The sequence below is a fragment of the Macaca nemestrina genome, chromosome 4 (genome assembly GCF_043159975.1).
Source record: "Macaca nemestrina isolate mMacNem1 chromosome 4, mMacNem.hap1, whole genome shotgun sequence".
In the NCBI taxonomy this organism is placed as follows: domain Eukaryota; kingdom Metazoa; phylum Chordata; class Mammalia; order Primates; family Cercopithecidae; genus Macaca; species Macaca nemestrina.
Genome location: NC_092128.1, coordinates 85,220,692 through 85,237,976, shown reverse-complemented (window position 1 = coordinate 85,237,976; position 17,285 = coordinate 85,220,692). Strand labels below are relative to the sequence as shown.

Here is a 17,285-nt window from a genome sequence, read left to right as displayed (position 1 = left end):
CTATCTTCAACATACGTTGAACATGAGGTCAAAGCTGGTCATTAAAAGGAGATATAGAAATTAAATAGCAATAAAGTCTTAGATGTAAATGTAACAAATAATCAATTGTGAAATTATTACATAAATCACTTCTGCATATAATTTATATGGATCACACATTTTTACCTAATTTCACATAATCTTCTTGGCAATAATATTGTAAAGAAAAGTTCATTTTAAAATGTTTTTTTTATTTTAGTCTACATTTTCATGAGATAATAGGATCATAAACCATCCTGTTTTTGTTTTCTATTTTCTTCCCTTAGGATGCCTCCATTGCACACAGATTCCACATCATGAGAGAAAAACACCCAGAGAAATTCAACAGTAGGTAAGGCGACAAAAGAGATGAAATTATAGATATAGTTGCTGAATTTTGCCATAAAAAGATCACTAGATGGTATAGAATATTTTATAATGTAGCGGCTTAATGAGGCTTTGTGTGCGTGTGTGTGTGTGTGTGTGTGTGTGTGTGTGTGTGTAAGTATTAAGATGATAGGATAAATGAATTAAATTTTTCTTAGGTTGTGATGAAACTATAATGAGGAATGCAATGGGTCATCTCTATTTCATTCTTATGTACTATAAAGAAAGATTTCAAGTAAAAGATGAAAATAATAGTTTTAAGACACATTGGAAGTTTGCATGACTTATATGAATAGCAATCAACCTTAATCCCAAGGAAAAACACAGGGTTTTGATTTGATAATGCTAAGTGTCTATTACACAGGGATTATATATCTTTGGACTATCAGCTTCAAACTGGCCTAAACTAAATGCGAAAGAAATTATAGTAATATCAATGCCAATATAAATTAGTTTTAGAGACATTTCTTCAAGGGAAAAGCCTTGACGAACAAAATTACTTTCCTCATAAGAGCAATAGGCAAACATTTTTTATTCAAAAATGTAGACATTGGCCGGGCGCGGTGGCTCAAGCCTGTAATCCCAGCACTTTGGGAGGCCAAGACGGGCGGATCAGGAGGTCAGGAAATCGAGACCATCCTGACTAACACGGTGAAACCCCTTCTCTACTAAAAAACACAAAAAACTAACCGGGCGAGGTGGCAGGCGCCTGTAGTCCCAGCTACTCGGGAGGCGGAGCTTGCAGTGAGCTGAGATCCGATCACTGCACTCCAGCCTGGGCGGCAGAGCGGGACTCCGTCTCAAAAAAAAAAAAAAAAAAAAAAGAAATAAATAAAAAATGTAGACATTGTCCTTCACAGTTACTCAGGGAAATAGGGAAAGCCTTGGTTCCGTATCTTCTCCATTTCTAGAAGGAAATAAGGCTCTCTCCACCTTACTCCCCTAGAAAAGTGGGGCAGAAGAAGTGAATTATCTTTTGCTTCAATTATTTATACTCATTTCCACTCTATTCAGCTCACAAAGTCAAAACCATAACTAGCATTTCTGTATAGATATTTAAGTGACTTTATCTATCTATTGATATTCAAAGCCAGGGACTTTATTACCTCTGCATTTGACTTACATCTTGCCATAAATGTTACAGATCATTTATTATATACCGGCCCCTGGACATTCTTACATTTATTTCAATTTTGTCGCTCATGAGTACATTGATGTAATCTTCTCCCATGTAGGTTCACAATAAACAAATGCTGTTCAAAACTATTTCAAAATTGTTTTATAGTTTTCTAAATATTAGAATTGAGTGCACTACTTTATGCGTAAATCATCACAGCAAATGTTTCATGATTAGTGAGTTTGTATCTAATTTTTCATTAAATTTACCTATTAAGATATTTTTAGTAGGCCGGGCACAGTGGCTCACGCCTGTAATCCCAGCACTTTGGGAGGCCAAGGCAGGCAGATCATGAGGTCAGGAGTTTGAGACCAGCCTGACCAACATGGAGAAACCCTTTCTCTACTAAAAATACAAAAATTAGGGTGTGGTGGCAGGTGCCTGTAACCCAAGCTACTTAAGAGGCTGAGGCAGGAGAGTCGTTTGAACTCAGGAGGCAGAGGTTGCAGTGAGCCGAGATTGCGCCATTGCACTCCACTCTGCGCAACAGAGCGAGACTCTGTCTCAAAAAAAAAAAAAAAAAAAAAAAGTTTTTAGTAACTAAAAACATAATCTAATACCTATGTTAAATATTGCCTTGATTTGTTTTTTACCCTACAAATAAATCATGACCTTATGATTTGCTTTTTTCCTCATAGTTCAGAAAACTATACTTTTTATTATAAAAAAAAATGAAATAAATGCATATATGGATATATATATATATGTGTACATGTATTTTCAGAACAATTCACACAAATTTTATAACTCTGGTTCCTTCTGGAGAGGGGAGCAAAGTGGTTGTGGTGACAAATGTATTTTTCTTTATTGTACTGTCTGAATTTTGCTCCAGGTGCATTTCAAAATTAAATCAAAGTAATCTAATTAAAATTTTACACCTATAAGTTGTCTTTGTACCTAGAATAGACATTTTTATTTTACAAGATTTAGTTTCAGTTCAGGAAACACATATAAAAATACATTGACATAACAGTCAAAGTATATGTCCTGTATAGATTTCAGCACTTGATTATATACCTGGAATATCCTGGAAATGAATATAGCTATTAATGTATCCAAAACACATTATAAGATAGAGTAGCCTATGCTTTCCCATATGTCATTCTATGAAGCATTAATATTTATACTCATATATATTATTTATGTTATGTTTATAAAGAAGTGTATATTCATATATTAAAATAGGTTTCAAGCAAAAAATCAAAAGCTGTGTTTCATAATACCACATGGAGTGTGCCTCTTAGAGAGTTTAACATAAAAAAGTTCATTAAAGGCTCTAAGAAATATACCAAGAAAATAAATGTTTGCAATTTATAAGGCATTACTGTCCTAAACTTATTGAGGAGAGAGGGAAAGAGAGAGAAAAAGAGAGCCATAGCAACAGAAAAAGGAGACAATTGTAGCAGCGTGGTGAGAGGGCAGGGGAGAATTGAATGTATGGAGAGGTATATCAATATGTTTATGTGCTAATCAAATTTGACAACCTATATGTAAGAATGCCAATATTTATTACCCTCTTTCAAGTGTCAGAGGTTAATGAATTGCTTTCTACAGAATAATTTTTAAGTCTTCTTAATAATAAAGACTTCTATTATTCACATATCTATTTAATTTTTTATTATTAATAGCTCTACTAATTGGTGACATTCCTCACTGCTCAGTATGTGATTAGATGCCATTTACAACAATGTGTTTGTAAATTTCAATGTTTTTTATAAGACGTAAAGCTAACTTTATTAAAACTTCTTTGCAAATTTGAGTCATGAATGAATCTTGCTTATGAATAGCTTATAGGGACTCTTTGCTAGAGATTGTAACATTAAAAAATGCCTTCTAAAATGACACAAAGTCACAGGTTTCTATTGTGAGTTCAAGAACTGGGTATAGAGTAGATGTTCAATGAATTATTGGCCAAATATTTTTTAAGATAATGGTCAGCCACAGAATTCCATATACTACCAAGTCAATTAGGCATGTATGTTTCAGTCTATACATTTGCAGATTAATTCTACACTTATCATTTGAAGCATTTAGGCAATTCCCTAAACCATAATGTGATATATTCAGTATGTTAACATTTTCTGATGAATTTCTGTGAGGAAGACATATTGTACATAAGCAATTTTGTACCTACAATGGCAGATAGTTCAGATTTCAACATTGCGACAGGCTCAGCCATAGCACACTTTCATATTTTCAGGAATTTGCAAATGGATTTTTTAAAGTACTCCTAATAATGGTATTTCAGATCAGATCTCTTGTCACAATAAATCACTTCCATTAATATTATCCTCCAGCATGCTCACCTTGAAATTCATTTATATTTTAAAGAACATGATGTTTCTAACATTATCTTAAGGAAATTAATTACCAAAATATATAGTTCTGTTCTCTATGCTTCTTATGACAGAAATTGAAAGAACTGGGAAAGGTAATGATTTTTCCGGTGCTTAAGAGAGTGCTAGTTGAAAGGTTTATATCATATTCTTTCCAAATTTCTATATAAATCTAAGTTAACTGTTAAAACAAAGCATGCTATTTAACTTTCTAAACTTTAAGATACTCTTCCATCAAACTAAATTTGAATAAAAACTTCCAGTCCTTTAGACTCAAGGAAAAACAAATTAAATATTTATGCTACTAGAATTTTAAACTATTTATTACATAATATTGGTATTTAAAATATTTATATAAATTGACAATTAGTATTCACAAACATATTTCCATTCATAATACACATACATAATACTTCTCATGGTGCTATTTAGATAGATGACTTTAAATACTTCCTTTTTTTAAAAAAAGGATATTATAATTGTTTATTACCACACTAAAATAAGCAACATTAAAAAGGGCAATTATAAAGGTGTATAATGATTTTAGAAAAACATTCAAAGCACTGTGGAATTCCGCGTGTAAAACTATGTAACATTGTAAAGGACTTCCAAGTGACATGCAAAATGGAACCAGTTACAGGAAAAGTATTGGTGGTGTATTAGTCTGTTTTCACGCTGCTGATAAGGACATACCTGAGACTGGACAATTGACAAAAGAAAGGTTTGTTGGACTTACAGTTCCACATGGCTGAGAAGGCCTCACAGTCATGGTGGAAGGCAAGGAGGAGAAAGTCACATCTTATGTGGATGGCAGCAGGCAAAGAGGCAGAGAGCTTGTGCAGGGAAACTCCCCCTTATAGAACCATCAGATATCATGAGACTTATTCACTATCATAAGAACAGCAAGGGAAAGACCTGCCCCTATGATTCAGTTACCACGCACCAAGTCCCTCCCACCACACATGGAAATTCAAGATGAGATTCTAGTGGGAACATAGCCAAACCATATCATTCTGCCCATAACCCTTCCCAAATCTCACGTCCTCACATTTCAAAACCAATCATGCCTTCCCAACAGTCCCCTAAAGTCTTAATTCATTTCAACATTAACTCAAAACTCGACAGTCCAACGTCTCATTCGATACGAGGCAAGTCCCTTTTGCCTATGAGGCTATAAAATCAAAAGCAAGTTAGTTACTTCCTAGATACAATGGGAGTATAGACATTGGGTAAATACAGCCATTCCAAATGGGAGACATTGGCCAAAACAAAGGGGCTACATGCCCCACATAAGTGCAAAATCCAGCAGGGCAGTCAAATCTTAAAGCCACAAAATGATCTCCTTTTGACTCTATGTCTCACATCCAGGTCATGCTGATGCAAGAGGTAGACTTCCATGACCTTGAGCAGCTCTGCCCTTGTGGCTTTGCAGGGTATAGCCCCCCATCCTGGCTGCTTTCACGGACTGGCATTGAGTGTCTGAGGCTTTTCCAGGTGCATGGTGCAAGCTGCTGGTGGATCTATCATTCTGGGGTCTGGAGGATAGTGGCCCTCTTCTCACAGCTCCACTAGGTGGTGCCCGAGTAGGGATGCTTTGTGGGGGTTCTGACCCCACATTTCTATTCCTCACTGCCCTAGCAGAGTTTCTCTGTAAGAGTCCTGCCCCTGCAGCAAACTGCTTCCTGGGCATCCAGGTGTTTCCATACATACTTTGAAATCTAGGCAGAGGTTTCCAAACCCCAATTCTTTACTTCTGTGCACTCTCAGGCTTGGGAGCTGCCAAGGCTTGAGGCTTGCACCCTCTGAAGCTATGGTTTGAGCTCTATGTTGGTCCCTTTCAGCCAAGGATGGAGCAGCTGGGACACAGGACACCAAGTCCTTTGGCTGCACACAGCATGGGGACCCTGGGCTTGGCCCACAAAACCATTTTATCCTCTTATGCCTCTGGGCCTATGATGGGAGGGCCTACCACAAAGGTCTCTGACATGTCCTGGAAACATTTTTCCCCATCGTCTTGGCAATTAAAATTTGACTCCTCATTACTTATGCAAATTTCTGCAACCTGCTTGAATTTCTCCTCAGAAAATAGGATTTTCTTTTCTATTGCATTGTCAGGCTGCAAGTTTTCCAAACTTTTATGTTCTACTTCCCTTATAAAACAGAATGCCTTTAACAGCACCCAAGTCATTTCTTGAATGGTTTGCTGCTTAGAAATTTCTTCCACCAGATACCCTAAATCATCTCTCTTAAGTTCAAAGTTGCACAAATCTCTAGGGAAGGGGCAAAATGCCACCAGTCTCTTTACTAAAACATAATAAGTCACCTTTGCTCCAGTTCCCAACCTGTTCCTCATGTCCATCTGAGACCACCTCAGCCTGGATGTCATTGTTCATATCATTATCAGCATTTTGGTCAAAACCATTCAACAAGTCTCTAGATTGCTCCAAACTTTCCCTCATTTTCCTGTCTTCTTTTGTGTCCTCCAAACTGTTCCAACCTCTGCCTGTTACCCTGCTCCAAAGTTGCTGTCACATTTTTGGGTATCTTTTCAGCAGTGCCCCATTCTACTGGTACCAATTTATTGCATTAATCCATTTTCATGCTGCTGATAGATATATTAGAGACTGGACAATTTACAAAAGAAAGGTTTATTGGACTTACAGTTCCACATGGCTAGGAAGGCCTCACAATCACAGTGGAAGGCAAGGAGGAATGAGTCATATCATACGTGGATGGTGGCAGGCAATGAGAGAGCTAGCTTGTGCAGGGAAACTCCTCCTTACAGAACTGTCTGATCTTGTGAGACTTATTCATTATCATGAGAACAGCATAGGAAAGACCTGCCTCTGTGATTCAATTACCTCCCACTGGGTCCCTCACGCAACATGTGGAAATACAAGATGGGATTTGGTGGGGAAATAGCCAAACCATATCAGATGGTCTTAACAAAGATTTCTTAAAATTGTAGTCATAGCATGATTTTGATGATTCAATTCAAATTCTTAATGTATAACACCTAAAACCATTTTACTAGAATAAACTAAAAGAAATTAGCTAGTAAGCACTCATGGCCAGTGATCACGATAATACTGTTTAAGTCCACTCAGCTTATTTAAAAGTATCTGGTCTCTAATTTTTGGAATAAAACAAAGATAGTTTCTCAGCCCCCTGGTCAGAAGTATGTGATTTATTTCTGTTCTACTTTCTGCTTTTTCTCTCTTGGGCCTTAGTAACTACACAGTTTGTGGAACATACTATGTACTCAATAGATATTTATTCTTTAAGTTATTTACTATTTCATGGTATATTTATCTTCTATACATTTTTCTATATATCTTACTGTCTTTACAGTTTATGCTTTTATAGTGCAAAAAATGCAATAAAGATTGAACTGTGATATGTAGAGTGAGTCTTGATTCTACATAAGTCTTATTTCAGGTATTATTATCTTTTAGTTTTCTCAGCCTTTATGTACCTAACCTTCAAGAACCAGCAATGCAAAACAAACAAAAATTCTTCAACATAAATCCTTGAGCATTGTGTCTTACAAATAAATAATACGAGATTACTCATAGATTAGTTTGTGCTTATTATCAATTTATAAGTCAGCAGTATGCAATTTTCAACTTATTATTATTTGTTGATGGTATTGAACTGAAGACTAAATATAAAATATCACTATCCTTGTACATATATGTATGCTTATATGTGTGTGTGTGTATATATATATACATACACACACCATTATATATGGAAAATTATCATTTCTAAGAATAGAAAAAATCAAACTTGTGTATTTTTTTAACTTTCTATTTTGCTATAGAGACAATGAAAAGCCCACAGACGAGAATAATACAACACAAAATTGCCATTTGTTATCCAGAGATAAAAAATTCCATTAAAGTTCTAGAATATAATGAGAAGTTAAAACTAACATATTTCAGTAGTGACAGAAAACTGCTATATTAAAGCCAAATATTTTTACTTACCATGTAAAGTGCCATTGAGAAATTATTTCTGTGAATTCAACAAAATAATTTTTGAAGTTCCAGAGCAATTCAAACTGCCGTACATTATGATGGTATATTCTGTTGATGTATTTTATTGATCTTCTGTAAGAATTTTTAATGTACAAATGATAAAAGCCAATTGAAAATTGGCATCCAATGGATTTCATGACATATTCTCTTATATGTATATCTTACATATATTTTTGAGTCAGATGTGACATAGCAAATAGAATATAGAAGATATTTGTATTTATTTTCCTCTGAAGGCTTTTAACATGTATCTTTGTAGAATCATATTTGTAGGAATTCACGTTTTCTTTCACTTTAAACTTTTAGGAATTAAACTGTTTTTTCAGGAGTACAATTGATTTTTAAATTACTGACATTCACGATCTATTAAAAACAGTGAAAGTAAAGAAAGGATGAAGTCTATCACAGTGTCATCATTCAGGTATTTGACCTTACTTTCTCCTCAGTCAAGACAACTTCATTAATGTAGACTGATTTTTTTCATTTAAAAATTTAAATTATTATCATGTTTTAAGGCACACTTCTACCTGTATGTCACTATCTTTTATAAGCCAACTAGGTGAACAGTACTACTGAAATTAGAAGTTAAATGTTTGTCATTTTTAGTGTTCTGAATAAAATCAGTTTTATTAGAAATAGTGATGTCGTGCAGGGACCTTTTGAAGAGAATCATATCTTCATGAGAGTTTCATGTGCTGAAGCACTTTTATGTATTTAGTTTCTGTGTACTAGAACGAATTGGTGTGTTTTTAAATAAAGAACATACCCATTTTGCATTCTAACTTAGAATACTTTGCTATATCATTTAAATGAAATTTTTGAAATTTGTGTGTGTAAGCATTATCATGAGGCCAGTTTTTCCATATGAATAAGTTATGGTTTACCCATGAATCATATGGTGTACAGATAAATAAATAGGTAAACATATAAATGTATATATGTGTATACATATATGTATTTGTGATGCATAGATTTATATATTTGTATACATATATATTTGCTAAGAGTTTTCATTTTATCATATTTATATAAATCTCATAATTATGTGTGCTCTTCTATGTGTGTATTTCTAATGTAAAGCTTTTACAATAATTTACTATGCTCCTCAATTCATATATTTCTATTTGTATGTTGAGACTTGTTTAAATACTTTGTTGGATCTGAGCAGGTAGAAACGAGAATGGTAAAATGAGTCAGGACTGTACGTGTTCTCATGCAGGGGGTTTCAATTCACCTGAAGCTTCCTGCATCATTTCTTGGCACCATTAATAACACCAGAACACTTACTTCTGTATCCAGGCTGTTTAAAATCATGTTTGTAAGGTGGCTCTTTGGAATAGAGTGAGTGAGGACTGGAGGATGAATAAAGAAGAGAGTTAGTAACTTTTCTCCCTTCCTTTTTTGCCCCTCACTCCCTTTCTTCTTTCACACCAAATTTTTTATTCTCCTGTTCATTTTTTACTTTTGCCACTGCAGTGAAGTAATAAAAACTATTAATGAAATTTCTGAGGCTTGGATAAAATACTGCTTATCTGCTATTGATTTGGTTGTTTATTTTTCTGCAAACATTTACTAAGGAGCCCTGTTTATGTGATGGACATTCAGCTAAAGACTAGATTTTTAGAATCTAAGGCAAATGAAAAAATGGAACTTGGGATTACAGAGAGCTTAGATAATCATAAGTTCTGCAGAAGAATATAAACCAGAGAAAAATTATACTTTGTAACTGTACAGAGGGAAGATATTTCCTTGGGCTCCCAAATTAACGTGACCATTGAGCTCTAACAGATATATGCTGAAGAAAGGGTTGATTGTATATTCTCTAATTTAAATAAAACAGAAATATTTATTTCTAGTTTCTGTTTGCAAGACACTTACATTTTATTATTATCATTTCCATGCAAATATTTTAAATATTTTCCCCTTGATTTTGCCTTTCTATTCCTAGGGTTCGTATTATTACTTTACATGAATTTGCATGTGGTCTATGCAAAAATTTTATATACACACACATACAAATACTTCCAGGATAACAAATAAAGAAACAAGATTTGTAAAGTAACAGTAATTAATTCAGAGATGTCCACAAGATTACAAAAATAATTCAAGTTTAAGTATCATCTTATAGGGAAGAGTATTAAACAGTAAAAAACCACTTTTAGAAAAAATTTCTACTCATTACTGTAGCTTGTATGCCTACATGCAAACTTTCAGGAAGTATTTGTTAAATTAAAACACAAAGACAATTATTTATTGTTCCTTATAAGCTGACAACAATATATATGTAACAGATATATAACATAGATAATATTTTATATATATATATATAATTTTAATTAGTCCATAATAAGTAAACTATCAATTCAGTTTAAAGGGAAGAAACTGCAGATAAGCTTGGACAACAGTTAAATATAATATTTCCAAAAACCCTATCCTCAATTTATATAGTTATGGTGAAAACACTGAAGCTTCTGTTCCCTTGTGTTCAGCCTGACACCTAGGTTAGCATCAGCCTCTCCAACTGCAACAAAATTCAATTGTGTTCTGGAGACAGAGGGATCCTCTAAACTAATTAGACAATGGATAGTCTACTTTTGGGAATAAACCTGTGACTTTAACTCGTATCAATGATAGAATTTTCTTCCCCTTTGATGTTCATAGATAGCCGACAGATCTGCATTTGGAATTGACTAGAGTTCAATTGCTATTTTGTTAGTATAAGTAAAATCAGTGCCATATAATTTAGTTAATTTGATATGAATTTAAATACTTTCTAGTATCTAGATGTGTTAGGATTCATTCTATCAACAATAAAATAAAAATGCTTTTTGGTTCTTCTGGAATAGAATCAATTGATTCTTGGTGGAAATTATCCCAGGGAACAATTTTGAGGACCCTCGTTGTAACATTTCTTTACGGGACATATTAAGTAGAAGGTTAGCTTGGCTTGAACTTTTTCCAAAGAGGTTAATCACCTCATTATAAGGTAATCTTACCTAGAAAGTAATCCTCTGGCATGACTAATTAGAACTAATTAGACCCTCTGCGTTGCTTCTCCCTCCACATAAGCAGTAGTTACTCATGCATTTCTTTTGGAATACATGTAGTTATGTGAACATGTTCAATATTATTTTCTGATTGAACAAAGTTAATTCTACAATATTAACCTTGAATGTCTGATTTATTTTTAAAAAATGGTTCACTCACAAACATTGCTCTTTGAAGAGAAAAATAACATTCTCACATATGCAGCATTTTGAAATTTGTATTTTCTGCATTAACTATGTTTTCATATTGGGATATGTAAAGCCATGGTTCCCAAACTTCAGTCAGCATAATTATATCATATAGAATTAAAATATATATGTTATGTTTTATATAAGTATATATATGTGTACATATATTTGTCTATGTTACTTATATTTTATATTTTTGTTAAAAAATATAAGTTGTATTTATTTATGATGTACAATAGGATTCTTTGATATTTGTATACATTATGGAATGGCTAAGTCAAGATACTTCACGCATGCATCAACTCATATACTTTTGTGGAATTAACACTTGAAATCACCTTTAGAAAATTTCCAGCAATTTTATATAAATAATATAGTTAATAATTATATAAATTAGTATTTATGTAATAAAATACTTAAAATAGTAATAAAATAATCATATAAATAAATGTATTTATGACAATTAGCTTATATAAATATATCATAGTTATATACATAACATATAAAAACTCATAAGTATAAATATGGTATATGTTTATACAACTTTCTGTCCTTTTATGCTTTGATTTAATTGGTTCAAGGCATAGTCCAGAAATTTTCATTTTTGACCGTGTCCTCCAGAAACTCTGATTGCTTTGACAAGCACAGCTCTACATAACTCTCTAGATAGGAACTTTGGTAGCTTGACTGGTCAAATAAGAGACAGTGACTGCAAGTCATCAGGCTGAATCCATCTAGCCTCTCTATGTAAACATCATCCTTAGTAATGTTGCTATTTATTTATTTATTTATTTACTTATTTTGAGACAAGTCTCGCTCTGTCCCCAGGCTGGAGTGCAGTGGTGTGATCTCTGCTCACTGCAACCTCTGCCTCCCAGGTTCAAGTGATTCTACTGCCTCAGCCTCCTAAGTAGCTGGAACTACAGATGTGCACCACCACACCCAGCTAATTTTTGTATTTTTAACAAAGACAGGGTTTCACCATGTTGGCCAGGATGGTCTCGATCTCTTGACCTCGTGATCCACCTGCCTTGGCCTCCCAAAGTGCTGGGATTACAGGCGTGAGCCACCACGCCTGGCCTTAATGTTGCTATTTTAAGTATGGTCCAAAGCTCTGTTGATCAAAGCTTGTTGAATGTTCCTAGGCACTCAATCAGAACTTGTTCATATTTTTCAATGAAAGATAAGACCAGTTTGATTACCTCATTCCTGTTTCATCGTCACCAAACCACTGACAACTCCTTCCTTATTTAACCTTTTTTGTGTTTATGATCCCTGGAAGTAGATGTGCAACTGAAATGTTTAGGTTTTATATGATAATTCCCCCTCCCAGTTGATGGCTCATTTCTGTTCCTAGGCCAGCTTGTGTGCACATGCAAAAATCTACTTCCAACTCATGCAAATCCCATGGATGATGCATCACAGAAAGTCTCAGTATTTGTGGTGTACACCAGCAGCTAGGAGTAAGGCTCACACTACATATATCATATGTGAGCAAGTGTGACCTATGGGCCATACTTCACTATGAAGAATTAAGACAACACTAATAAGTAGGGAATCTTATTGGAGAGTCATGCTTGGGTCTCTTCAATTTATCTCTTCTTTCCCCCAGATATTTATAGTGTGCTAGTTAGGGCTCCCTGGCTTCGAGCAGTGGCTCTTCCACCTCCTAGCTGTGTGACTTTAGGAAAATTGCTCCTCTCTCCATGCCCCAGTTTTCTAATCAGTATAATGAGGATTGATATTAGTGGCATCAACCTGAAGGGTGTATTGCAAAAATAAATTAACACTGGATGAAGAACATTTTAACGGTGTCTACCAAATATTGTGTTCTCCCAAATACTAGCAGTTATGATTGATCATCTTATCACTTATTGCCTCCAAGTCCCACCATCTGGCATTTCCTTGGATTCATTCTATACCTATTCCCAGGACATTCTGACTCTCAAACTTTCCTAATTTTGCCTTGATTGTTCTTTGAAAGTCTGAATTCGTCATAAGGATCATACCTGCAGACTCTTATGTTTTCTTTTCATTATTTTGTATAGCTTGAGAAATGTTTATTATAGTTCTATAATGTGAAAGTATTTGGCGAATGAACAATGTTAACATGAAATATCCTCTCTGCTCTTGAAAAGCATTTGGGCCTACAGGGAAGACAAAAGTCAAACATGTAATCACAATAAAATATGGTAAAGACTATCAGTGAGGTAAATGCAAAATTGGGTACAATATGCTACTGGGAGGAGGTGCCCCTTTCTGTCTGAGGACTGGAGAAGATATCCCCAAAAAGTATTCTTCTCATATCCATGTCCAATGCCCACATCATCTTCACCAAGTTTTTCTACTGGGAGTCACCCATGTCACTGCTACTCATATCATGACTTAGTGACCCAGCCACTCTTAAAGGCAAGAGCTCAGGAAAATGTGATCTCTGGCTGGGGGGTGGTGGTGTCATGTGCTCACATAAAGTCTGAGACGTTCTTGTGCACACAGAAAGAAAGAAAAATGAATAACAGGGGTCAAAAAGCACTCTCGGTCAAAATCTTCATATATTTAAAAGTTGAGTTGGTCTTTGCAAAGACTGGGTTTTGCAATTCATTTCTCAGCTTTAAGGCAGTCACTTAAATTGAATTTCTAGGATCCTCATCTTCGACTGAAACTTTTTAATGATATGATAAAAATACTAACAAGTACAAGGAGAAATCCTGATGTAACAAAACCATTTTGATTTGTATTTCTCTGATGGCCAGTGATGATGAGCATTTTTTCATGTGTCTGTTGGCTGTATGAATGTCTTCTTTTGAGAACTGTCTGTTCATATCCTTTGCCCACTTTTCGATAGGGTTGTTTGTTTTTTTCTTGTAAATTTGTTTGAGTTCTTTGTAGGTTCTGGATATTAGCCCTTTGTCAGATGAGTAGATTGCAAAAATTTTCTCCCATTCTGTAGGTTGCCTGTTCACTCTGATGGTAGTTTCTTTTGCTGTGCAGAAGCTCTTTAGTTTAATTAGATCCCATTTGTCAATTTTGGCTTTTGTTGCCGTTGCTTTTGGTGTTTTAGACATGAAGTCCTTGCCCATGCCTATGTCCTGAATGGTATTACCTAGGTTTTCTTCTAGGGTTTTTGTGGTATTAGGTCTAATATTTAAGTCTCTAATCCATCTTGAATTAATTTTTGTATAAGGAGTAAGGAAAGGATCCAGTTTCAGCGTTCTACTTATGGCTAGCCAATTTTCCCAGCACCATTTATTAAATAGGGAATCCTTTCCCCATTTCTTATTTTTCTGAGGTTTGTCAAAGATCTCACACCAGTTAGAATGGTAATCATTAAAAAGTCAGGAAACAACAGGCGCTGGAGAGGATGTGGAGAAATAGGAACACTTTTACACTGTTGGTGGGATTGTAAACTAGTTCAACCATTGTGGAAAACAGTATGGCGATTCCTCAAGGATCTAGAACTAGAAGTACCATATGAGCCAGCCATCCCATTACTGGGTATATACCCAAAGGATTATAAATCATGCTGCTATAAAGACACATGCACGCGTATGTTTATTGCGGCACTATTCACAATAGCAAAGACTTGGAATCAACCCAAATGTCCATCAGTGACAGACTGGATTAAGAAAATGTGGCACATATACACCATGGAATATTATGCAGCCATAAAAAAGGATGAGTTTGTGTCCCTTGTAGGGACATGGATGCAGCTGGAAACCATCATTCTCAGCAAACTATCGCAAGAACAGAAAACCAAACACTGCATGTTCTCACTCATAGGTGGGAACTAAATAATGAGATCACTTGGACTCAGGAAGGGGAACATCATACACCGGGGCCTATCATGGGGAGGGGGGAGGGGATTGCATTGGGAGTTATACCTGATGTAAATGACGAGTCGATGGGTGCAGCACGCCAACATGGCACCAGTATACATATGTAACAAACCTGCACGTTATGCACATGTACCCTAGAACTTAAAGTATAATAATAATAAAAAAAATTTGCTGCACAAGCAAGCATCTCTGTATTTATATACTTTTTAAGAATAAAGCTTTACATGTACATTTATGTCTATGCAGAACACACACCACTTATGTACTCTTCTTATTTACTGATAAGTTTATTAGTCACTGTGATGGCATAATTTGTTTGGTTTTTAATATATAGACACAGTTTGTTCTTTATACATATTCTTTTAATTTTTTGGTTTACTTATTTTTCATCTTTTACTTTGTCTTATTTAATTAATTTGGCTTTAATCTTTAAGGCATATTTAAATTACAAAAGTCATTTGGAATTTTGGCAATGACTTCTAAAATACCAGAATATTTCATTTACTGTGATTCATGTAGTTTGCAAATTTATGAATGTAAAATTCATATATGTTCAAATGCAATTACTTTAATTATTTTGGCTGTTTTGCCTTTCAACCTGGATGCTTTAGCCTGTTTTCTGCTCACCTAATGATCAAAATTATTTTCAAATATATCTAAAGTACTTTAAAGTAATTTAAAGTATCATATGATATACAGAAAAGAACACAAAGTTTAAAAAAAAAAAAAAGGCTCTATTGTTTTTCCCAGATCTATAGATCTTACTACTCTTTATCAGGGGGAAAAAAAGCTTGGTTACCATGAAAACTTAAGCTAATATCATTAATCATTAGTCCCAATCTTATTTTTATTCTTAATTATTATAGCCTGATAAACAGTTGTAAATCTAATAGTTGTGTATCCTTGTGCCAATAGAGAAAATAAATCTCATCATTTATATTTCTTAAAAGCTGGGCTATGTTCTGGATACTCCACTAAATGGATTTTTCTGGATTATTTTATTTAATCCACACACAATCTTAGGAGATAGTTACAATTATTACTTTTACTTTACATATTAGAAAACATATTCAGAAGTGTAACTTGCTCTAGTTTACATATTTAACAAGTTACTAAACATTCTATCTAGATAAATACTCATTTGATGCAAGGCTAATATGTGCTAGAAAAGACTTCTTTTGTTCAGGGTAGAAGATGAATTTGACACCATTACAACCACTTAGAGTTTATAGCTTAGTTGGGAAAAGATACATGCAAACACATACATAATACTGTAAGATGAGTGCAATAGTTGGAGTATCATACATAGAGGATACAAAGGAGAAAATACTTCTTATGCAGTGATGGGACAGTGTTGATTAGGAAGGTTTTGTATAAAACCTAATACATGATTTTAAAAGATAAATAGAAGTTTTACAAATGACTTTGGAGCCATATAACATATCAATGAATAGTGGTGATCACAAATAGTTGAAATAAATACAAGAATAAGTAAATAAATAAATGTGAGAAACAGAAGATTCAAAGGAATACGTAGATCATAGTCAGATCTCAAAGAACTTGGGCAGTCCTACTGGAAACATGCCTGTTATCCTTGACACAATATGGAACTATAGATTTTAAACAAAGACTGGATAAGACCAAGGACTTTGATTTGTAGAAGAGAAAAGGGGTTACTAACATCAAGTTTGGTCATTGATATTGGTATGAATGTGAAAGGGAATGGAATGATGAGTGAAAATATGTGAATGAAGGCAGAACGCTGGCAATACCAACCAACAAGTGCATGTAGAAGAAGAGATGTTGTGTGGGATCTAGATTATGCATTTCATTATGTGTCTGTTAAATGTGAGGTATTAGAGCATTATCTAGGTCAATTACATGGACAATACATTTTACTGGCCTGGATTTAGGTGAGATATGATGAGATATGATGAGTTTTTATGAGTTTTATGATGGAGTTCAATAGTCATTGCAATAAAGGAGCCATTATTGTTTTGTTATCTGCAAAGTGTAGTATCAGTAAAATCCAGAGTAGTGGTAACTCAATTAGTTGACAAAATTTTGTTATTTTGAACCATACTCATTGTAATCTGATTTTTTTTTAAAGATTGAAAAAGTCATTGGCAAATTGTACTTCATATATAATGAAAAAGAATTACTAGGCACCCTAAATTATTATTTTTTATTTTTTATCATACTTTAAGTTCCTGGATACATGTGCAGAACGTGCAGGTTTGTTACATGGGTATACA

General features: G+C 34.3%; 1 protein-coding gene across 21 annotated transcripts in view; it reads left to right on the top strand.

Annotated features, from left to right (window-relative positions):
• Positions 1–17,285, top strand: part of LOC105475613 (diacylglycerol kinase beta) — an 835,473-nt gene that overhangs the window by 498,713 nt on the left and 319,475 nt on the right. For all 21 annotated transcript variants that reach the window (XM_071094904.1, XM_071094900.1, XM_071094901.1 and 18 more), the window contains one exon: positions 306–370. In XM_071094904.1, coding sequence (XP_070951005.1) covers positions 306–370 — 65 coding nt within the window. The remainder of the gene's footprint in view (positions 1–305; positions 371–17,285) is intronic.